Raw genomic sequence first — 25,144 nt, 5'->3', positions numbered from 1 at the left:
CTGGGAGACAAATCTGTCTCTCCAGCAGGTTTGGTTGATGTCGCATATTAGATTCAGGCCTTTGAGCGGGTAGTGCATGAGGAGTTAGACTTACGGATATGAAGCATCTCTAGTAGGTCAGGGTCCGAGACTGCCTTGTAAGCGAGACACAGATCACCCCTGAGCAATCTGTACGATACCAAGTAGAGTGATAGTGATTTCAGCCAGTCTGCATAGGACAGGTGTTGGAGGCTATGGATTCTTTTTGTGAGGTATTTCAGTGGCCTTTAGAGTTGGTGCAGATGTTTGGAGAGGTACATCCCAAACGGGGCATAAAACTCAATTAATTGGTCTAATGAGGGAGGCGTACAGAGAGGTAACATCCTTTTTACTGAATGCAATCCCTTTACTTATGAGATGAACCAAGTAAAAGGCTTTTCTGACCACTGCCGCTATATATGATGGTCGAATGAGGTATCAACCTGAGAGCCCAGGTCTCTCACCACAGGTTGTGTGCTTAGGGGGTTGCCGTTTATGTGGTAATCTGTAGGGGTCGTGTCTTTTGCCGAATGGTATGATGATCCATTTTTTTTGCATTTAGCTTGAGGCCATGACTTTGGCACCAGTCATTAGTTGCCTTGAGACCCTCTTGCAGTATGTTAGCATCATTTGGGAAGTCAGCAAAAAGTACAGTTTTGTACCTACCATAAATGTAGATGTCCGATAGATATGCAACTGCAGTCATAACATATGGGTTGTCCTGCCTCAGGCAGCCCTCGGTCGGCCGGATTCCAAAGTCTGGGTCCGACGTCGGCTGATGTCGCATTTCTCTCCGACGTCAGAGCGGCTGGAGTACATAAGCATCAGCCGATGCCATTTTCTTCAGTGTTTCTTGCCCCAGATGCCAGGTGCCCTCCAAGGAAGGCTGTAATCAAATTGGAAGACAAAAACAGGATTCCAGACAAATAAATAAGCAATAAACAGATACACCATAACAGATATCCCCAGCTAAGAGAAACAGGGATAGGAGTGGACCCAAGGCATAGAGGGGTATGGAGGGAGGGAAAATCCGACTGCAGTTGCATATCTATCGGACATCTACATTTATGGTAGGTACAAAACTGTACTATGTCCTTCAAGAATGCAACTGCAGTCATAACATATGGGTTGAATACCATAGCTTAGCTGGGGAGGAGGAATGCTCTAGGAAAGAGATGGTGTGGCAATCAAACCCTGCAGGACTGCCGAAGCAAAGCCTGCTCTGGATCTGGAATATAAAGGGAGATTGTAGTGTTTGGAGAATGTATGCACGGAGCTCCATGTAGCAGCTTCTAGAATGTCTTTTGTAGGCACCCCTCTTAAGAATGCTGTAGAGGTGGCTGTAGCTCTGGTGGAGTGTGGCCTGACATTGGCTGGAACATTCTTCCCATGGAAGGAATAACAAAATCTGATGCAATGTCCAATCCATTTTGAAATAGTCTGTTTGGAAATTGCTTTTCCTTGTACTCCAGGGGCGTAAGCTACAAAAAGCTGATCAGACTTCCTTCTGGTCTTGGTTCTGTCCAGGTAGTAGCGAAGTTGTCTGTGAATGTCCAAGGTATGCAACAGTCTTTCCCCTTTGCTCTCAGGATTGGGGAAGAAAGTAGGCAGGTGAATAGCTTGATTTAAAGAAACCCTAGATACCACCTTTGGCATAAAAGTAGGGTTGGTTCTTAAGGAGACCCTGTCTCTGTGAAAGATTATGAACGGTGGTGTTGCCATTAGGGCCTGTAGTTCCGAAACCCTTCTTGCTGAAGTAATTGCCAACAGGAAAGCTGTCTTCCATGATAAAAATTGCAAGTCCACTGAAGCTACTGGCTCAAAGGGAGGTAGAGTCAGTTTTTCTAGGACAAAGTTGAGGTCCCAAGCTGGCACTGGAGCCTTTCTTGGTGGCCTAATGTTCTTGATTCCCCAGAGGAATTGCCTTAACAAAGGATGTGAAAACACAGGCGGATCAGTGTTATATCTAGCTGAGATAGCTGAAGCATGTATCTTTATGGAAGAATATGAGAGTCCACTCTGTAGCATATCTGCCAAATATTCCAGGATGAGAGGGATATTCAATAATGATGCATCATGTCCCTTGCTGGTATTACAAATGCTGAATCTCTTCCATTTTGCTAAGTAAACCTTTCTGGTGGATGGTCTTTGGGCTTCTGTTAATATCCGCTGAACTTCTTGGAGAGAGATAGATTGAAGTTATTCATGGGATCTCCCAGGCTGTTAGCTGCAGTGTCTGAAGGTTTGGATGCACTGTTTTGAAGTTGTGTTGAGTCAAAAGTAGGGGCCATTGGGGAAGGGCCCACTTTTTGTTGTGACATATGCTCCGTAGTAGTGGGTACCAGTGTTGTCTTGGCCAGTCTGGAGCTATTAGGATCCCCTTGGGCCTCTCTGCTTTGATCTTTAGTAATACTGTGGTCATCAGTGGCAGAGGTGGGAATGCATAGATTTTCAGAAAGTTCCAGTTGAATGAAAGAGCATCTATTTTCCAAACTTGTGGATGGTATGTCCTTGAACAGAATTTTTGTAGATGATGGTTGAGGTGGGAGGCAAATAGGTCTACTTCTGGCCTGCCCCATGTCGAGGAGAGTTGTGTGAAAATTTTCGGATGTAACCTCCACTCGTGTGGATCTATGAAATTCCTGCTTAGGCTGTCCGCCAGCACATTGTCCTTGCCTGGAACAAACTGGGATTGCAACTGTATGTTTAGACTCAGTGATTTTTCCCAAAGATTCATTGTCAGTCTGCAAAGGGGGTAGGAATGGGTGCCCCCTTACTTGTTTATGCACCACATCACAGTGGTGTTGTCCGTCATTATCAGTAGATGGCCTTGCTGAAGTTGTTGTCGAAAGGCCTCGATGGCATGCATTACTGCCAGCATTTCCTTTTGGTTTATATGCAGATGTGTTTCCTTTGGAGACCATTGTCCTTGTATACATCTGCCCTCCATGTGCACCCCCCATCCAAGGTCTGAGGCGTCTGTGGTCATGGTCTGTGTTATCTGAGGTTTTTTGAATGACATACCTGTGTTTGCCTGGCTTACCGAGGCCCACCATAGGAATTCCTTTTGTAGGCATGGAATGAGCGGTATGGTTGTCTCTAGGTTGTTGCTGTGCTGAGACCATAGGCTTTTTAGGTACCATTGAAGCTTTCTCATGTGTAGTCTTGCTAATGGAACCAGGAGAATGCAGGATGCCATGTAACCCAGGGCCTGTAGGAATCCCCTTGCAGTCATCTGGGTGAGTTTTGCCAAACCTTTGAAATAATGAGTTAACTTTTCTCGCTTGTCTTCTGTCAGGTAAGCCATTTGAGAGGCTGTGTCTAGATTGGCTCCTAAGAAGGTTATTTGCTGGGATGGCTGAAGTCTTGACTTTTGGAAGTTGACTGTGTATCCCAGAGCTTGTAGCAATTATATGACATAGTTCAAGTTTTTTGTCAAGATCAATTTGTCGTCCGCTTGTATGAGGCAGTCGTCCAGGTATGGGTAAATTTGGATCCCCGGGAGCCTGCAATGAGCAATTACTGAAGCCAGGCATTTTGTAAATACTCTGGGCGCAGTAGATAATCCAAATGGCAATGCTGAGAATTGATAATGCTCTGGCCCTACAAGAAATCTGAGGTATCTTCTGCAGCTGTGTCTGATAGGGACATGCAGGTATGCCTCCTTGAGGTCCAGAGTAATCAGCCAAGACCCCTTGCCCAGCATGGGAAGAAGTTGCTGTAGAGTCAGCATTTTGAACTTTGGTACTATGAGAAAGGTGTTTAATGCGGACAAATCCAGTATTGGTCTCCATTGAGTTTCTTTTCTTGGAACAAGGAACAGTCTTGAGTAAAACCCCTGGCCTTGCTCTTGTTGTGGAACTCTTTCTATTGCTTTGATCTGAGCAAGCAGAGAAATTTGCTTGATAGCCTCTGCCCTCTGGTTTTGTGGCAGGTTTGGCATGCCTTGTTTTCTTGGTAAGGTATAAAAGTGGAACCTGTAACCTTGGTTTATAATGTCCAAAATCCATTTGTCCTTTGTCAATCTGTGCCAATTGTCTGAAAACAGAGATACTTTTCTGCCCAAGGGAGCTTCTATTTGCTCCTTGGTCAGCGGAAGTAGAGGAAAGTCATTGAGATTGTCCCTGTGGGGCAGGGGAGACCCCTGTGTCACTTCTTTGGTTTGCTGGTTGCCATTGTCGTCCCCTGTAAGAACCCTCTGTATTGTCCTCTTCCTCGGCCACGCCTGTATTTACCCCTTTGAAATCTTTCAGGATTAGGAAAGGACCAGTTTTTAGAAGGTCAATTCCTGCTGAATCTGGGTGGCTGAACCTGGAGGAAATCTTTGACAGTCTGAACTGATTTTGCTTTTTCCTCGATGGACTTTAACACATCTTTAGCATTAATACCACAAAGCTTGTTCTTTTCCAAAGGTGCATCAAGAAGTTTTGTCTTAACATGATCTGGTAGAGGTTGTTCTTTTAACCATGCATGTCTACGAATGACCGCCCCTGTCATAGCTGCCCTACATGAAGCTTCCAATGCATCATATACACACTGCAGAAAGTGATTGCTAACTTGCTGAGAATTATGTACAGCTTCCTGCAAAGACTTCCTGTCTAAAGGTTCAGGAGAGGCCAATGTTTTCTGTAATCCTGATATTGAAACATATGAAAGAGACAATTCAGAGCTCTCATAGTTAAAGTAGTGGAGGTGTAGACCTTTTTCCCCCATCTCTCTAATGACCTAGCTTCCCTGTTGGAAGGCAAGGGATTTTTGGAGGTGGATGCTGAAACCCCTTTAGATCCCTGAGAAATAGTTTCTAAATCAACAGTATGGGCCCTAAAGAAATGAGAATGTGTTTCTGGGACCCTATAATATCTGTCTGGCTTGGCTGGGGCAGGAGGAAGAGTATCTGGGGTAACACTGGAGTCAGAGTATAGGTCATCCAAAACATCAAGCACAGGAGGTATAGCCAGGGGCCTGTGTTGGGGCTTTTTAAGGAAGGTTCGAAGGTGCTTTCTGGAATCAGAATATTCCTGGCCTTGCCACTTAAAATGTTCCCTCATGGTATGCAAAACTTCCCCAAAAGAAATATCCTCAGGAGGGGAGGCCGAGGGGATGGAATCCTCTGCATCCGAGTCCTCATAGGTCTGGAAGGGCTCTTCCTGGCCATCGGAGTGAACAGAGTCCTCAGAATCTTCATCTGAAGGGATAGGGTCAGAGGGTTCAACCCGGGGCCTCTTATCAGGAGGAGGCTGGGATCCCCTCTCAGGATGGGCCTGTGAACCTCTAATCATGGAAATTAAATCTGCGGCCATAGTCATGATTTGTGTTTCAGGAGTAGGCTGAGGTAAGGCCTTAACAGTAAGGTGCTTGGTCTTGCTGGCTGCCTTAGCACGTGTGTAGGCCTTAATGGACATGGCCATAGGAGGCCTAGCAGCTCCACGTGCAGGAGTGACCTTATCTACAGCAATGGTCTCGGGCATTTCCTCGGTTTCAGTATCCGGAGGAAAATCTATAACTGGCGTTGGAGTGGTCTCCGGTATCGGAGGTGTCGGTAAAGCGGTGTCTTCGGTTCGGAGCAGTGAAATAACAGTCTCAGGGGGAACCGGAGCACTCGCGGTAGGTTTTGACGTGGAGTCGGTGGAAGATGCGGGCTGAGGATGTCGGTCCCGGTCTTTTCGTTTCTTAGGAGTCTGCGATGTCGGAAGTTCCGACGGCATTGTATAAGCAAATTTATCGCCGAAAAAGTCTTCAGCGAACTCCGCCCGGCGCCTAAGAGTGCGCTTATTGAAGCAAGCACAGGCGACACAGGCCGAGACATCGTGGTCTGGGGCAAGGAAGACAGTAAGAGTGGAAATCCTTATGAGGTATTTGTTTACCACAAGACAAACAATTGTTAACTTTTTCAGTAATTTCTGACATCGGCTGAGGCAAGAAAGGTCCCCAACGGGGTACTTAGCTTTTTTGATGACTTCGGATTCGAAGAATACAGGAGCTGACCGACCGGCACTTGCGAACTGCTTCTGCTTCGGGCACCGCGCGGCAAGAAAGACTGAAGAAAATGGCGTCGGCTGATGCTTATGTACTCCAGCCGCTCTGACGTCGGAGAGAAATGCGACATCAGCCGACGTCGGACCCAGACTTTGGAATCCGGCCGACCGAGGGCTGCCTGAGGCAGGACAACCCATATGTTATGACTGCAGTTGCATTCTTGAAAGACATCAACAGGCACAGTCCAAACTGGCCGATATAGTTTATTTAAAAACGTTAGCGCTTTCGGGTAAAACCCTTCTTCAGACAAATATTTCATACTCTAAAACATCACTATATGCAATTAAGAATAAGCAATTAGGTTTAAAACAACAAATCACTGCTTGCACTTCACCCGCCTTCTTTTTAAGGCTGATTTTAAAGGGAAAGCATTATTTATTCCTGGTGGAGTTTCAGCTGCCAATTGTATAACCCATTTTAACTCCACAAACTCTATTATTTACAATATCACCCCCTCTTCTTCCCATACTGACAATATGCAATATCATAAAAGAGACAATGTGATCTGGATGAGTGGAAACATGTTGGTATATGTACTTTGAAGTACTAATGGCCTGTACTTCAGCTGTGGTTAAATAGGGCTGCTCAATGGCGAATCCAGTTCTTGCTGGACGTGGTGGAGAATACATCATGGGATTCTATCAGGTCCCACGGAAGCTGTATTCTTTGCCTTGGGTAGGGCCTGTAACACAATCTGTGAGGTGCAGGACAAGTATTGGGGACGTTGAAAGGGCCTTTGGGGGGGCAGGGGGGGTGAAGTTTGCAATGAACCTATCTGCTAGCAGGTTGGCTAAGTCAACAGAATCAGAGCAAGTGATGCTGTTAAGTACTAATTCGGAACAGACCTGGGACTTGCCATGGAGGTTCCTAACGTAACTGAAAACAACTATATGGTTTCCCTTTGTTATGGTGACTAGTTTCGATTCATAACTGGAATTGGGAGGTTTTCACTAGTGATCTTATTTGCTTGTTGAGGTTAAGGAGGGAGTTTTTCCAATTTGGAATTTGTTCCATTTTACCCTTAGACAAACATTTTTTCCTTTTGTTGTAAAGCCTGTTGATACAGGATGTCCACCAAACAGGTTTGTGGTTCCCCGAGGAGACTGTTTTAGTTCTAGTGGGGATGGCTGAGTCAATGCAGTTGTAAAGGTGCTTGTATACTGCATTGGCATACTGTTCAGCATAGTTGCCTATATCCTCTTTGGGGGGCGGTGGTGTGAAGCTACAGATACCCCCCTTAGGAGGTTGAAGTCAGATTTTGAGAAGTTTTTTAGCTTGATTATGGCTGGGGGGGGGGGGGGGGGGCAGAAACTTCGAATGAGACAGTCTGATGATCTGATCTCAACAGGGAAGAACAAACTATGGGAGTGGTGCAGCAGTCAGCCATGTTGATGAGAACCAAGTCCAGAATGTTATCTCTTCATGTGGTGGATGAGATGAGCTGGTCTAGTGCGTTAGAACTGATGAAGTCGAGGAATCGTTGAGAGACTGCATTAGTGCAAGAATAGTTCACCCAAGCTATGGTGGGGTAGCTGAAGTCACCAAGGATCAGGGTGTTAGGGGGTACCTTGATGGAGTCAAGTAGATCCAGGCAAGAGGAGAGGGTGTCCAAGTCATGGAGGGGGGTCTACAGCTAGCTACAATGTGGATAGGTGTCTTGGCAACTGTCAGTTGTACCTGGAGTAGTTCCAGTGCGTCATGCTGGGAAACCATCTGGAGGTATGCCTGTCCTTAAGGACAGAGATTCCACCACCCTTAAGTCTTCCCAACCTCATTTTGGGATCAGAAGGCATGGAATGAGGTACAGCCTAGTAAGGCAGGGATGCTGTCCACAGCCCTGAAAGTACAGTTGTGTACACTTACCATAAATGTAGATGTTCGAGTGTATTCACTGCTGCAGTCATTACATTTGGGTTATCTGCTTGCAGGTTGCCCTCAGTCGGCCTGATTAACAAAGTCTTGGGTCCTGCGTCAGTTGCTGTCCCTTCTTCCATGATGTCAGGGGGTATAAAACATGCAGCCGACACCATTACACCAGTTTTTCTTGGCCCAGATGTCAGGTGCCTTCCTAATGGGAAGAAATTAAACATAAAAACACAAAGGTATACCTCCAACAAAAAAGCAAATACACCAAACAGGCTTTTAAGCATAGTAAAGGAAAGTAGAGGTATAGCCAAAAGAAGTTAGGGGGCAGGAGGGAGGGTAACCAGGACTGCAACAGTGAATACACTCGAACATCTACATTTATGGTAAGTGTACACAACTGTACTATGTTCTGTGTTTCACTGCTGCAGTCATTAAATTTGGGTAGATTCCCAAAGCTATGGTTGGGAGGAGGAGTTTAAATAGCATTAGGGACAGCTATAAGGCCCTGCAAGCAAGACTGCAGTGGCAAAGCCAGCTCTGGATTTAGAGAAAATTGGCAAAAGATAATGCGTGGTGAAAGTATGTACAGAACTCCAGGTAGGAACTTCTAGGATGTCACAGGTAGGAATGCCTCTGAGAAAGGCTGTAGAAGTAGATGCAGCCCTGGTGGACTGAGGTCTGATCCCCTGGGGGATAGGTTTTCCATGGTGCTTATAGCAGAAATGAATACAATGGCTTATCCATTTAGAAATGGTTTGTTTTGAAACAGCCTTCCCCTTCTGCCCCTGCAGCAAATGCTACCAGCAGTTGTTCAGATTTTCTTTGAGGTTTAGTCCTGTCCAAGTAGAATCGAAGTTGTCTGTGCACATCCAAGGAATGCAGTATCTGTTCCCCTTTGTTCTGTGGATTAGGAAAGTAGGTTGGCAATGAACAGACTGATTAAAGATCCACACTGGATGGGCATGAAGGATGGACTGGTTCTGAGTGACACCTTGTCCGAATGAAAGATGATGAAAGGCTCCACTGCCATAAGGGCCTGTAATTCAGATACCCTTCTAGCTGAAGTGATTGCTAAAAAGGAAAGCTGTTTTCCAAGAAAGAAATTTTAAGTCTGCAGTAGCAGCTGGCTCGAAAGGAGGTAGAGTGAGTTTCTCCAATACAAAGTTAAGGTCCCAGGCTGGGGTTGGAGCTCTCCTGGGTGGTCTCACATTTTTGGTCCCTCTGAGGAACTGCTTGAGCAGTGGATGAGAGAAGAGGATGGGTTCTGTGTTATAATGAGCTGAAATGGCTGAGGCGTGGATTTTAATGGAGGAAAAATACATGCCCTTGTGAAGCATCTCAGTTAAGTATTGTAGAATCTGAGGTAAATTGGGCGCTGCTGTGCTCATCCCTTGAGATTGGTTCCAGGCACAGAATCTTTTCCATTTTTCAGCATAAGATTTTCCAGTACTAGGCCTCCCTGCCTCTAAGACGACATCCATTACAGGTTTGCTGAGGGATAGTAAGGGAGAGTTTAAGTAATTAGCCAGGCTGCATGGTTCACTGTTGGAAGCTGAGGGTGCAGAATCTGGTTCGCCTGCTGAGACAGCAGGGAAGGAGTCTGAGGCAGGTGCCATGGAGATAACCATGACACATTGTGCTGGAGGGGGTACCAGTGTTGGCAGGGCCAGTCTGGAGCAATCAAAATCATCCTTGGTTTGTCCTGTCTGACTTTTAGTAGTACTTTGGAGAGCAGAGGCAGCGAGGGAACGGCATAGACTGATAGGTTTTCATAGATGAAGGACAGAGCATCCACTTTCCTGGCTTGTTTGCAGGGAGTCCGTGCGCATAATTTGTCCAACTGGTAGTTCTGGGGGGAGGCAAACAGGTCTACATCTGGGCTCCTCCATTCGCTTGTCAACATGCTGAAAATCCTTGGTTCCAGTTTCCACTCGTGTGGGTCCATGAGGTTTCTGCTTAGTCCGTCTGCCAGCGTTAATTTTCCTGGCAGGAATTGTGCTTGTAGGTGCACTTGATAGCTCAAGGCTATGTTCCATAATGCCATGGCTAGTCTGCAGGGGGGGTAAGAATGTGTACCCCCCCCTGCTTGTTTATGTACCACATATAACCATGGTGTTGTCCGTCTTTACCATTAGTTGTCCTGGAAGAATATAGTCCTTGGAAGGCTGATAGAGCATTCTGTACAGCTAACATTTCTTTTTGATTGATATGCAAGTGCATTTGACTTGGGTTCCATTAGCCCTGAATATACTTCCTTGCCAGGTGAGCCCCACATGCATAGTCTGATGCATCTGTTGTTAGGGTTTGGGCGGCAGGGGGTGGTGTGAAAGGTAGTCCCTTGTTTTGGTGGCAGGCCTCTGCCCACCAAAGGAACTCTAGGCATAGGCAAGGTATGATAGCAATCAATGCTTCTAGGCTGTGAGAATGCTGACTCCATAGGCTTTTTAGATACTACTGTAGTTTCCTCATATACAGTCTTGCATATGGAATTAGAAGAAAGCAGGAGGCCATGAACCGTGTGGGTCCATGAGGTTTCTGCTTAGTCCGTCTGCCAGCGTTAATTTTCCTGGCAGGAATTGTGCTTGTAGGTGCACTTGATAGCTCAAGGCTATGTTCCATAATGCCATGGCTAGTCTGCAGGGGGGGTAAGAATGTGTACCCCCCCCCTGCTTGTTTATGTACCACATATAACCATGGTGTTGTCCGTCTTTACCATTAGTTGTCCTGGAAGAATATAGTCCTTGGAAGGCTGATACAGCATTCTGTACAGCTAACATTTCTTTTTGATTGATATGCAAGTGCATTTGACTTGGGTTCCATTAGCCCTGAATATACTTCCCTGCCAGGTGAGCCCCACATGCATAGTCTGATGCATCTGTTGTTAGGGTTTGGGCGGCAGGGGGTGGTGTGAAAGGTAGTCCCTTGTTTTGGTGGCAGGCCTCTGCCCACCAAAGGAACTCTAGGCGTAGGCAAGGTATGATAGCAATCAATGCTTCTAGGCTGTGAGAATGCTGACTCCATAGGCTTTTTAGATACTACTGTAGTTTCCTCATATACAGTCTTGCATATGGAATTAGAAGAAAGCAGGAGGCCATGAACCCCAAAGGCTTGCAGTATTTGTCTTGCAGATAGCAGGGTTTTTGTGGCTACTTGTCTGAAGAGGGTTGTCAAATGAATTTGCTTTTCTGGCGTGAGGTAAGCCATCTGGGAAGTTGTATTCAAGCTTGCTCCCAGGAATGAAATTTGTTGACAGGGTACCAGTTGTGATTTATTTTCGTTTAAGGTGTACCCCAGACAAGTTGGAACCCTTTTTTACAAAGGCCAGATGATTTAAAAGTATGTCCTGGCTTTCTGCCTGAATTATACAATCATCCAGGTGTGGGTATATTTGAATACTTCTTTGCCTGCAAAATGCAATAACTGGAGCTAGGCACTTGGTGAATACCCTGGGCACAGTAGATACGTCAAAGGGCAGTGCAGAAAATTGATAGTGTGTGTAGCCTGCTTTGAAGCGTAGGTATCTTCTGCAAGATTCCCTGATTGGGATGTGCAGGTATGCTTCTTTTAAATCTAGTGTTGCCAACCAGGCGTCTTTGCCTAGCACAGGAAGTAACTGAAGAGTCAGCATCTTAAATTTTGGAATCTCCAGAAAGGTGTTTAGAGTAGACAGGTCCAGGATAGGATGCCATGATTCGTCTTTTCTGGGTACCAGGAAAAGTCTTGAGTAGAAACCGTGTCCCTTTTCCTCTTCTGGTACCAGCTGAATAGCCCCTATGCTTAAGAGAAAGTTTTTGAGCCTTTGCCCACTGATTTGGGGGTAGGTCCGGCCACCCATTAGGCATTGGCAACATGTGAAAGTGAAATCTGTATCCCTGGGACATTATATTTAAAACCCATTTGTCCTGGGTAATGAGTTCCCAGTTCTTTGCATGAATAGAAATCTTTCACCCCAAAGGGGCAGTCAGAAGATAAGTGCTTGGAAATTTTAAAAGGAAGTCATTGGACAGTTTACTATAGGAGGGAGTCTTGTTATTCCCAGACTTGGAAGTCGAGACCCCCCCACTGCTTAGTTCTGTTAAGTCCCCTGGGACTGAAACCTGGGGTTTTTGCTGTGTCTGGGTTTGGCTTGAGAAGACCTGGAAGGGGCTAGAAAGGACCAATTCTTAGAGGGCCAGTGCCTACTAAACCTAGGAGGCTGAACTTGTAAAAAAATCTTTAACAGTTTGCATAGATTTAGCTTTCCATCTTTTTAAGAACTTCTTCAGCCTTGTTGCCAAACAGGTGGTCCTGATTTAAAGGAGCATCCAACAATTTAGCTTTAACATAATCAGGCAAAGATTGCTCCTTAAGCCAAGCATGCCTTCCAAGTACAGACCCAGTAACAGCAGCCCTGAAAGAGGCCTCTAAAGAATCAAAACCACATTGCAAAGTATGTTTTCCAACTTATTCAACAGAATGCATTAAATCCTGTACGTCTTTATTTTTCACAGTCAGGAATCATCATTTTCTGTTTAAGCAGTCCAGTAACATGTTGCTGATACTTTAACATATGAAATTGGCAGTTTAAAGCTCAAATGGCCAAGGTTGCTGAAGTGTAAACCTTTTTACCCCATATATCCAGCACCCAGGAGTCTCTATCAGAAGGAGTTGGATTTTTAGCAGTAGAAGCCTTAATGCCCTTGGGCCCCTGTGAAATAGTCTATGGATCTGCAATAGGATTTTTGAAAAGTAACTTGTGGGACTCCGGGACCCTGTAGTATCTGTCAGGTTTACTGGGAGCAAGAGGCAGGGAATCAGGGGCCAAACAGGATTCCGAGAAAGCATCAACAACAATGTCTAGTACAGGAGGAATAGCCAAAGGCCTATGCTGAGGTAGGAGAAGGAAATCCCTAAGCCTCTTTACTGAATCAGAAAATTCCTGGCTTTCCCAGTGAAAATGCTCCCTTAGAGTACGTGTTTCCCCAAAAGAAAAATCCTCAGGAGGGAATACAGTCCTCTGCATCAGAATCCTCATAAGTAGGAAAGGACAAATCCAGGTCATCAGAAGAGTCAGAAAAAAAGTACAGTTTTGTACCTACCATAAATGTAGATGTTCGAGTGTTCATACAGCTGCAGTTATTACAGATGGATTATCCTGCCGTCAGGCAGGTCCTCGGTCGGCCGAATTCCAAAGTCTAGGTCCGGTGTCTGTTGTCGTCGCTTCTTCCCTGACGTCAGTGCAGCAGGGGTATAAAAGAGGCAGCCGACGTCATTTTCTTCAGTTTTTCTTGCCCCAGATGTCAGGTGCCCCCAGAAGGAAGGCAAAACATAATGTTATGCAAACATGCAATATAGATAAATCAAAAAACAGTAGTTGCAAGCAAATACACCATAAAAGAATACCCCAAATAGGTTGTATGATAAAGGTGTTTGTCATAAGGCCTGTCCTAAGAGGGGATGGAGGGGGGGGTAAACCTGGACTGCAGCTGTATGAGCACTCGAACATCTACATTTATGGTAGGTAAAAACTGTAGTATGTTCATCGTGCATACAGCTGCAGTCATTACAGATGGGAAGAATCCCAAAGCTAAGTAAGGATGGTAGGCACTAAGTGGAACTAGGAGGAGCGAGGATGCCCTGCAAGACTGCTGTGGCAAAGCCCGCTCTAGATTTAGACTATAGTGGAAGGTGGTAGTGCTTGGAGAAAGTGTGCACTGAACTCCAAGTAGCTGCTTCCAAAATGTCCTTTGTAGGGACCCCCTGAGGAAAGCTGCAGAGGTAGCTGTGGCCCTGGTGGAGTGGGATCTGATGCATGCAGGCACAGTTTTTCCATGAAATGAGTAACAAAAGCGTATGCAGTGGGCTATCCATTTTGAAATTGTCTGTTTGGAAATAGCCTTTCCTTGAGCACCTGTAGCATAGGACACAAAGAGTTGCTCAGATTTCCTGAATGGCTTTGTTCTGTCCAAATAATAACGAAGTTGTCTGTGAATATCCAAGGAATGTAGTAGTCTTTCCCCTTTGTTTTGTGGATTTGGATAAAAGGTAGTTAAGTGGATAGTCTGATTCAAAGCTACACTGGATACTACCTTTGGCATAAAGGTAGGGTTGGTTCATAAGGAAACTCTGTCCTGATGGAAAATGATGAATGGTTGCACAGCCATGATGGCCTGTAGCTCCGAAACCCTGCGTGCTGAGGTGATAGCCAGAAGAAAGGCTGTTTTCCATGACAAGTATTGTAGTTCTGTTGAAGAAGCTGGCTCAAAGGGGGGAAGGGTCAGCTTTTCCAATATGAAGTTGAGGTCCCAAGCTGGGACTGGTGGTTTCCTTGGGGGTTTTATATTTTTTGCCCCTCTGAGGAACTGCCTTAAGAAAGGATGTGAGAATAAAGGAGGATCTGTGTTGTATTGTGCAGAATTGGTTGAAGCGTGGATCTTGATGGAGGAGAAGGAAAGTCCACTGTTTAACATCTCAGCTAGGTACTGTAAAATTTGAGGTATATTTATTACCCAAGGATTCTGGCCCTTTTCTTGATTCCAGGCACAAAATCGTTTCCATTTGGCGGAGTAGGCTTTTCCTAGTAGAAGGTCTTCTGGCCTCCAAGATGACATCCTGCACCTCCTTGGAGAGGAGAGTCTGTTGGGAAATTAAGGAATTCTCCATGCAGCTAGATTTAAGTTTTTGAGCTGGCTGTAAAGGGTTTTGTAGTTGTGCTGGGACAACAGAAGAGGGACTAGAGGTAGGATCCATGGTGGAGAATGTGTCAGGCTCTTCAGGAGCGGATACCAGTGTTGTCTTGGCCAGTCTGGAGCAATGAGAATCATTTTGGCTCTCTGCTCTGGCTTTTAATAGAACTTTGGTCAGTAGAGGAAGAGGCGGGAAGGCATAAACTGTCAATGTTGTCCAATTGAAAGAGAGTGCGTCCACTTTCCAGGCCTGTGGATGATAGGTCCTTGAACAACATTTTTTCAATTGGTAATTTCTGTGGGTAGCAAATAGATCTATGTCTGGCTATCCCCATGCCTGAGTTATCTTTGTGAAAACTTGAGGATGCAACTTCCATTCGTGTGGAGCTGTCATATTTCTGCTTAGGTTGTCTGCCAGTGTGTTTTCCTTCCCTGGCAGGAATTTTGCCTGTAGTTGAATTTGCAATTCCAGTGCTGTGTTCCATAGGGTCATGGCTTGCCTGCACAGGGGGTATGAATGAGTTCCCCCGTTTGTTTATGTACCACATCACTGTGGTGTTGTCTGTCCTTATCAATAACTGGCCTGGATGCAGTAGGTCTTTGAAGGTCATAAGAGCATTTTGCATGGCTAGCATCTCCTTTGGTTGATGTGTAGGTGCTTCTCCATTTGGGACCATTTTCCCTGAATGCACTGATCTGCCATGTGTGCTCCCCAGGCGTAGTCTGAGGCGTCTGTTGTGATGATTTGAGTTGCTTGAGGTCCACAGAAAGGGAGACCTGTGTTTCTTTGGCATGCTTGAGCCCACCACAAAAATTCCCTTTGAAGGCATGGAATGAGTGGTATAATTGTTTCCAAGCTGTGGCTGTGTTGAGACCATAAGTTTTTTAGGTACCATTGAAGTTTCCTCATATGCAGCTTTGCACATGGGATTAGCAGGATGCAAGATGCCATGAATCCCAGAGCCTGCAGGACTTTCCTTGCAGTTAGCCTGGTGAAAGTTGCCATTTTGCTAAAGTATTGAGACAGTTGCCCTGGTTTGTCTGGCGTGAGGTAGGCCATCTGGGTGGTTGTATTCAAGCTGGCACCCAGGAAAATTATCTGTTGAGAAGGTATTAGTTTTGATTTCTTTTTGTTCACTGTGTATCCCAGGAAGTTTAGCAGTTTTATTACAAACGCCAGATGCTGCAATAGTATGTCCTTGCTGTCCGCTTGGATCAGGCAGTCGTCCAGATATGGATATATTTGTATTCCTTGTAGTCTGCAGAAGGCAATTACTGATGCCAGGCATTTCGTAAACACTCTGAGCACAGTAGATAAGCCAAAGGGCAATGCAGAGAATTGGTAATGGGTTGAACCTGCAAGAAATTTGAGGTATCTTTTGCAATCTTGTCTGATAGGGACATGCAGGTATGCCTCCTTGAGGTCCAATGTTACCAGCCAAGACTCCTTGCCCAGCATGGGAAGAAGCTGCTGTAATGTGAGCATCTTGAATTTTGGCACCTGTAGATATGTGTTTAGGATGGATAGGTCTAAGATAGGTCTCCAATCTTTGTCTTTCCTTGGTACCAGGAATAGTCTGGAATAAAAACCTTGACTTTGTTCTTTTGCAGGTACCTCTTGAATCGCTTTCATGTCCATGAGAGCAGAAATTTGTCTTTGTGCCTCTGCCCTTTGATTTTGTGGCAAGTTTGGCATGCCTCTCATTTTTGGAAGGGTGTGAAAGTGGAACCTGTAGCCTCTGTCTATAATGTCCAGAATCCATTTGTCTTTTGTAACAATATGCCAATTTTTTGAGAATAATGCCAGTTTTCCGGCAAAAGTGCTGCCATTAAAGCTTTGCTTGGCAGGTATAGGGGGAAGTCATTGTGTCTGTTTTCTAAATGACTGTGATCTATCTTCTCCACTTCTTGGGGTTGGTGCTTGCCACTGTCGTGCTCTGTAAGATCCTTGAGGTAGCCCTCTACCCCTTGGGCATCTGTATCTACCCCTTTGAGGTCTGTCCGTGGCTGGAAAGGACCAGTTTTTTGAAGGCCAGTTTCTGCTGAAACGTGGAGGTTGTACCTGCAGGAAATCTTTCACTGTTTGCATTGATTTCGCTTTTTCCTCCATTTTCTTTAATACCTCCTCAGCTTTAACACCAAACAATACATCTTTCTGAAGTGGTGCATCTAATAATTTTGCTTTGACATGATCTGGTAAGGTTTGCTCTTTGAGCCAAGCATATCTACGTATAACAGACCCCGTAACAGCAGCTCTACATGAGGCCTCTAAAGCATCAAAACCACACTGCAAGGTATGTTTACCCACCTGCTCTACACCATGCAACAAATCCTGCAACTCTTTCAAATCTGGTTGTTCTGGTTGTGTCATTTTGCTTTTCAACTGAGATAACAAAAACTGTTGGTACTTTAACATATGGAATTGACAGTTTAATGCCCTCATGGTTAAAGTGGCCGAGGTATACACCTTTTTCCCCCACCTTTCTAATGCTCTGAAATCTCTCTCTGAAGGTAATGGGTTTTTAGCAGTAGAGGCCTTAATTCCCTTGGGACCCTGTGAAATAGTTTCTGGGTCAGCAGTATGGCTTTTATAAAGGAACTGGTGAGAATCAGGGACCCGGTAATACCTGTCTGGTTCAACAGGAGCTGGAGGTAAAGAATCTGGATTAAGGCTGGCTTCTGTGTACACATCACCCAAAATATCTAAAACAGGAGGGATTAGCCAGGGGCCTATGCTGGGGGAGCAGTAGAAATTCCCTGAGCCTTTTCTTGGAATCTGAGTAATCTTGGCCTTCCCAGTGAAAGTGTTCCCTCAATGTATGCAGGGTTTCCCCAAGAGAGTAGTCCTCGGGGGGGGGGGTGAGACCGAGGGAATAGACTCCTCAGCATCAGAGTCTTCGAAAGGGGAATAGGCATAATCCTGGTCCTCAGAGTGTTCTGAGGTAATAGATGCCTGGTCTGAGGAAGGGTAGTCTTCCTCTAATCTGGGTCTTTTGTCAGAGGAGGTTGAAAACCCCTGATAAGAGTAATCAAATCCTCAGTCATTTTAAGCATCTGCTTTTTAGGCATGGGGCCTTGAGAGGAGGTCTGAGGACCCTTTTTTTAGTTTTCATGGCTGCTTTAGATTTAGTGAAAGATTTAAGAGAGAAGGTGGAAGGCCTGAAGATGCCTTCAGAAATGGCAGGCCTGACTAAATTCTGAGTTTCCCCGCCAAGAGTGGCGTCGGTATCTGCAGTAGGAATGGGGACAGAGGAGCCTGCGACCTCGGTTACTGAAGTCACCGGTAATGTATTTTCATCGGTACTCAGAGGCTGCGTAGGCGCCTCGCTGAGAACCGGAGAACCGGTAGTCGGCCTAAGCGTGGTCTCAGTACTCGGTGCGGACCTCGGATGTCGGTCCTTATCTTTGTGTCTTTTGCTCAAAACTGGAGTCGGAGTATCCGACGACATGATATAATTAAATTTTTTGCCAAAATAATGAAGGGCGAACTCCGCCCGGCACGTAATAGTGCGCTTGTTGAATCTAGCAAAAAACAGCAGGCCGAGACGTCGTGGTCTGGGCCTAAGCAAGGTATACAGAAAGAGTGGAAACCCTTATGCGGTATTTGCTTCCCACAACAAATGCAATTATTAACTTTGTCTGACATCGGTCTGAGGCAAGAACAGTTTCCCCAATGGGGTACTTAGCTTTAAAGAAGACTTCGGCTGAAATACTTTCGTAAATCTCAGGAGCTGGACGACCGGCACTTGCGAACTGCTTCTGCTTCGGGCACCGCGCGGCAAGAAAGACTGGAGAAAATGGCGTCAGCTGCCTCTTTTATACCCCTGCCGCACTGACGTCAGGGAAGAAGCGACGACAACCGACGCCGGATCTAGACTTTGGAATTCGGCTGACCGAGGACCCGCCTGACGGCAGGATAACCCATCTGTAATGACTGTAGCTGTATGCACGATGAACATCAGAATCCTGATCAGAAGATTCATAGTCAAGCTCAGCCCTAGGCCTCTTAGAAGGGGGGTTGGCTACCCCTGATTAGAGTTATTAGATCTTCATCCATTTTTATCATTTGTTTTTTAGGCATAGAGGCCTGAGCATGTGGCCTGGGTGTCGTTTTTTTAGACATGGATCGAGATTTAGGCCTTAGTAATGAAGGAGGCGTCGATTTAATATTCAAGTCCATAGGCCTGCATACACCCTCAGAAGCCAGTGCCTGCACAGCAGCACCGGACCCATTCAAGGTAGAGACATCCACGGGATCCATAGTTGAAGTATCTTGCGGCATACTGGACTCCGAATGGCTCTTAGTAGAGGCCTGTGAATCAGAAGTAGCGGGTATCATGGGCTGCGAAAGCATCTCACTGAGTACTGGCGAACTGGTGACTGGCTTAGGAGAAGCGTCATCGGCAGTTCTGGACCTCGGAAACCTGTCTCTGTCTTTATCTTTAAATTTTTTCGGAATCCCAGTAGTCGGATGGCTAACCGATGACATTTCTGGATAATTAAAAAGAGAACCGAAATATTTAGAGGCAAAAATATACAGATGACGGACAGTGCACTGATTAAATAAAGCACAAAAATGACAGCAAGGTACGTCGTGGTCAGGGCCTAGGCAAGGAATACAGTACGAATTAAAATCTTTATGAGGTATTTGCTTTCCACAAGTAATGAAATTATTAACTTTTACTGACATTGGTAAGGAGCAAGAAAAAGTTTCCCCAATGGGGTACTTAGCTTTTAGTTGAAGACTTCGGTTCTGAAACTCGAAAACAAAAATTTCAGGAGTCGGCCGACCAGCACTTGCGAACTGCTTCTGCTTTGGGTACCGCACGGCAAGAAAGACTGATGTAATGGCATTGGCTGCATGTTTTATACCCCTGACGACCTGATGTCATGGAAGAAGGGACAGCAACCGACGCAGGACCTAAGACTTTGTTAATCAGGCCGACTGAGGGCAACCTGCAAGCAGATTACCACAATGTAATGACTGCAACAGTGAAACATGAAGAACATCCAGTGGTGACAGGTGAAGGCCATCTCTGAAAAAGCATTCAGGCTCATCGACCATGTCAACCCAGGCAGAAAATTACTGGATCCTCTTGGAATGACACCAGAAACCAAGCCAATTGGTCAATTATTTTTTGTTGGAACTGTGGTATCATTCTTGGTGAAGGTAGGATGTTGCTTAGGACTAGGGTCATACCTGCCTGGAACACATACTCATAGTTCAATCATGTCTCTCCATATAGTCCAGGGAGGTGCATCTCAACTCATTCACACCATGTACAATGAGAGTCGTACTTCTACTTGTAGTGGACAGACTTAAGTGCGTGCGTGATGTGGTGGATTCTGGCACCAGACAGACAACTGACAGGGACCTTCTTGTAAAGCCTGGTGAGGGGGACATCGGTGTGTCCAGAATTGAGTCACCAATGACTAGTGTGTGTGGTTTATGTCTTGTGGGCTGCAATGGTTTGTTGTTTTTGCCTTAAGTACTGTATTTGTGAGACACTGGTGTGCTGTTGTGTGCAATGTGTCTGGTGTTGTGTGTGGAATGTTTGTGTGTATTTTGGAGGTCTCTGTTGTTTAGGTAAGTTTTTATTGAGGACCTTTGCCTAGGTGTGTGTGCATTGTGCTTGGCTATGTGATGCGAGTGGTGTGGTGTTTGTGCTGGCAATCTCCTCTTTGTCAGCAGTACTGACTATGGCGTGAGAGAACATGGACGCCAGATTACTGATGTACATGAATTACACACAGGTAGAAGAATTAAGTCCTAGGAGAAGAGGGTTGTCAGTAAAAATTAGGCAGTTGCTACACTGCTTTCCAAAGTGAGAAGACTTTTTCATATTTGGATCAATTTATCAGAATTGAAACTTGATAGGCAAAAGCTTTAGCTGTCATTTTAAGATATTTATCGGGTAGATTGTCAAAGGCAATTTTAGGTTGCATTCTGAGTAGGAAGATCAAGAACTTGACAGCCATCTGGTAGGCTAGTGACTATACTGTCTGTATAAAGAGGGTACTGCATGTCTGGTGTTGGCTTTGTAACTTATTCTGAATTTAACAGCTTATTGATTGAGGCCAGGAACAGTTTTTGTTTATTAGTAACAAGGGGGAAAGGATCTCCACTCTCTAGATGCGCACAGACAGCTCAGATTCTATCTGGATAGGACTAAATCTTTTAGAAAAGCTGACCAGTTGCTAGTCAGCTTCGCAGCAGGGGCAAAGGGCAAGGCCATATCCAAACAATCTCCCAATGGATAGCACACTGCATCCATTTCTGCTACAAACAACATGGGAAACCACCCCCAAAGGGGGTCAGGAAACATTCTACCAGGGCAACCTACAACTCTGCAGCTTTTCTCAGAGGGGTCCCCACTAGGGACATCCTGGAGGCTGCAACATGGACTTCTGTTCATATCTTCACCAAGCATTACCACCTGCCTGTCTTTTCCAAATCCAAGACAGGCTTTGCCACAACAGTCTTGCAGGGCATCCTAGCCAGCCCCCAGTCTTCCTGACTGCCTCCACCCTTTTCTTCAACTTTGGGAATCAACCCAAGTGTGATGACTGCAACAGTGAAACAAGAAGAACATAGTACAGTTGTGTACACTTTCCATAAATGTTGATGTTCGAGTGTATTCACTGCTGCAGTCCTGGTTTCTCAACCTCCATCCCCCTTGTCTCTCTCTCTTCCTCTCTCCATATAGGGCAAGAAAAATGTATGTAATGGCGTCAGCTGCCTGATTTTATATCAATGACAACCTGATGTCAGTCCTGGTGCAACAGTAACCAATGCAGAAATACTAAGCCTCTGGTATTCGGGCCGACTGAGGGCTACCCCTGGCAGGAAAGATAACCCAAGTGTGATGACTGCAATAGTGAAACACGAAAAACATCAGGCTTTCTTATCTTTGTTGATGTGTTGTTTTGTCAGGTTTCTTAGCTGTCTATATGCTAGTGAAGTAGGAGCAATTTTTTTTGTCCATCCCTTCCATAACTTATCTCTCTGTTTCATTAGTTTTTAAGCTGCTAAGGATAGCTGTGGGGCAGGGTTGGCTTTGACTCTATTCTGCAGAGGGCAGATGGTTAGAATACCTAGGAAATTTTAATGAACTCAAATAGAGCATCATCTATGGTGAGAGTATTCAGTGACTACCAATTATGGAGCTAGTGTATTAATAAAAGTGTCAAGAATTTTGGCTCATCAGGCTGTGACGGTTCATCGAATGGTTGAAGCCTTGCTATATCTAAGTTGGTGTGGTTATAAGTTGGGTGACCTTGATGTACATACACTACTGGCTGGATTTTCAGACCGTATGGTTTACCAGTCTATACTAATATCACCCAGTATTAAGTTTTCTTGAGGTATTTTTGAGGAGGCCCAGCAAAGAACACCTTCCAGTGTTTTAGCAGTGTAACCTGGGGATATGTGTATACCCATGATTGCAAAAGTCTTGTGCATGTTTAGTTTTAGTACGGTTAGTAGGATTTATGAGGTAGAGAAAGCTAGCAAGATGTAGGGGCAGAGGAGGATATCTAGTGTGTTTTTCCTGACAACAGCAACACTGCCAGCGTTTTTTTTTCTTGGTTAGTCAATAATGTTATAGCCTAGTGGGTAAATTTCTTCACTTTTTCTTTTCCTGGTATAGCCAGGTTTCTGTTGCAGCTAAGACGCTTGTAGTGTGTAGTGTTATTCAAACCTTCTGACTCTGCCCAAGCATATTAAAAAAGCTTCTACTGAAACTGCTGTGCATTTTATCAGATTCTGTTTCAGTCTTCCTTCTCACAGGCACACTGTTTTTGTTCTTTTGGTCAAGCTAACTCTTTCGTCCACATTCAAACAGAAATTTCAGGATGTAATACAAACCAGAAGGCTGCTTTTTGAAAAAGACACAGGACTGAAAGTCACAAAACAGCTCAAGAAAGATATAGTTCACCAAGACCTCAGCCAGCAAAACATATCCCCCAAGATGCAGTTGAACCATCTGATTACACATTACCTCCAATGTCATCACAAACTGGAAAAACAGATAATTTTGATCTGCACCAATACGTAAAAAAAATTCTCTTAACAGTCCCATGCAGTGCACTAGACAGAAATGACTTCTTTATATGATGATTACGTCAGTGAAATAACTAACAGAACTACCACCTTATCATTTCAGGATAGTATTACAACTACTACCTCTCCAAACATCCAAGAAAAAGTAAATCAAGCACAGATCTCTCCACAAAATCAGTGATAAAGAGCATAACAATAAAAACTAGAATGCAACACAATTTTTACTTCAGAAACTTGTTCCTTGTCAATATCAATGCATTCATGATGAGTGCTTCTAAGTAAAAACAAGGAGCAACCATAAATATTCCAGGACAAGGCTCCAGCCGTTGTCATTTCTCTCGCTCTCTCCTGCACACCAGACTACATTCCTACTTAGTCAGTCCTATGCAAATACTGTAGGGAATTACTTCTCTCAGAAAGCTAACATCTTCCAGTAATCTCAACCACGCTCGTCAAACCTGCTGCTGTTCAATTTCAGATGTTGCAAAAATCTAAAACTGTATTACAGTCCCACACACAAAGTCTCAACTCACTGACTGAAGATCAAGTTGGCATAAATACTGAGAGGTATTCAAAGTGACCACCACCACCCGATGTGCTAAAATGTCTTCCTTCTGGGGCATTAGAAAGGTGGAATATGTGCTTGAAATCAAACAGTACTGCTGAACTACAGGGTGAACAGTCTTCACCCAACGATTTCTGAAGTAAACCCTGTAAATTGATACAAAAAATAAAACATATCTTTATAGCATTTTTATATTTCTTGCAACTGTATCATCCATTGTTACTACGTGACTTTGACATTAAGATCAGTGCATTAAGTTGTCCAAGCCCATCTTCCCCAGCCACATTTTAAATTATGCTGGTACAGAACACAGACTGAAATAGTTGCAAACACAGTACTTGTCAAATTCTAGACAGTAGCATTTTACACGTCACTTCAAACTCGTCCTCTTTTCAGTTTTACTGAAAACAGTACGTTATATAAACAATACTCTTCCCCAAAGACTATACTTGTAAAGAAGTGAATTGAAGCCCATATCGAAATTGAGCAGAACCCTATTAAAATGAATGCATAAATGTAAAGAAGGAACGATGAGCATTACAATTTGGCTGCCAACTCCCTAACATTTCACAAATCACAAGCTATAGCTAGGACAGGGAGAAGGGTCAGCAGACCTGGCTGAAGTTAACACAGGGACCATGATAAACACGGTAGAAGAATGTGCCAACCGGTCCCTACAATTCAGTTATATGACAGCTTTTGCATCCAGTAGCTGTTTTAAAAAGCTGCAATCTGAACTTTTAATTGCTTAAGCGATTTGTTTGCTCTGTCTGCATGTGTACGTATCCTTGTTAAGAACTGCAGCAAGAGGCTACTACAGATCTTTTGAAACAGTTTCTGAAAGAGTTATTATGTAGAAACAAGGTTTTTGCTTGGTGTGTGTGTGTGTGTGTGTGTGTGTGTGTGTGTGAGCGTGTTTTTTTTCCAGGGCAGAAGTGTCACTTGGGGTATTGTCCAGAGTGGCAAAAAAACTAAATACAGCTCTGACTTAGTTTAAACAAAGAGTGTTAAACATGTATCTAATCCAAATAACAGATATGCAATCATCTGCAGGTGCAAATATGTTAAATTGCAATGAGGACCTCTTGGGGTTTCTTCTAATTGTGTCTTTCGGCTTTTCACGGTTAGGGGTTGTCACAGCATAACTCCGGTCTGCTAATGATTGGCAGTAGAGTTTTACGTGCTGGCTTGCCAGGCATAACGCACAACCTTCAATGAAGGAACGCCCGTTCACGCATGTCGCCACACAGAAGACGCTCTGAGAATCGAACGGGCAACGTCTAACTGTGAGGCGACAACACTACCGCAGCACAACCACCGCAGTTTCCTCTTCTAATAACCTCAGCTAAGTACAGTTTCGAAATTCACTAGCTCTTGTGTTTCAGAGTACGATCAACTACTAGTGGTTCAAGCTATGATGCCACATTATGGGCTAAGAGGGGAGCCCAGCTCCCAGGTATGACACTTTGACTTCCATGAACTGAATGATCACAGCCTGAAATACTGAAAAAGGATACATTTACTACCTAATATGCATGAAATTCCATCAACAAACACAAACATCTCAACAAGATAAAAAGAATGGCAGTACACTACAGCACCCACTAGATGGGCCTCCTAGAATATAAAATGATACAAGTACATACCCATTATAATCAGACATAAAAAAGTTCTCTGCAATGGAAACTTCATCTTGATAAAAATGAAACCTACCTCCCCTAGTAAACAAGAACTGGAATAATCCTCAAAAGGCTATGACTTAGAAGGTTGAGTCCTAAATAACAAATGTACCAAAAAGGCTAATTTCAGCAGTTACTGTTCCAAGCAAATGTTGGACATGAATTACCAGGAGACATCCCCACTTAAGTCAGCTGTGTTAAACTGCCAGTTCACTGCAGAGTGCTAACATTTGTTTTGCAGCAAAAAATTTTT

The 25,144-nt window shown here is 44.6% G+C and overlaps 1 protein-coding gene across 1 annotated transcript in view; it reads right to left on the bottom strand.

Annotated features, from left to right (window-relative positions):
- HELZ (helicase with zinc finger) overlaps positions 1 to 25,144 on the bottom strand; it is a 3,197,037-nt gene that overhangs the window by 1,670,160 nt on the left and 1,501,733 nt on the right. The window contains exon 12 of the mRNA XM_044085095.1: positions 23,185 to 23,358. Coding sequence (XP_043941030.1) covers positions 23,185 to 23,358 — 174 coding nt within the window. The remainder of the gene's footprint in view (positions 1 to 23,184; positions 23,359 to 25,144) is intronic.

Source organism: Protopterus annectens, chromosome 10.part0, assembly GCF_019279795.1.
Source record: "Protopterus annectens isolate FY-2018-M chromosome 10.part0, PAN1.0, whole genome shotgun sequence".
In the NCBI taxonomy this organism is placed as follows: Eukaryota; Metazoa; Chordata; order Ceratodontiformes; family Protopteridae; genus Protopterus; species Protopterus annectens.
Note: the sequence above shows the minus strand (reverse complement) of the source record. Positions and strands in the feature narration are given on the sequence as shown.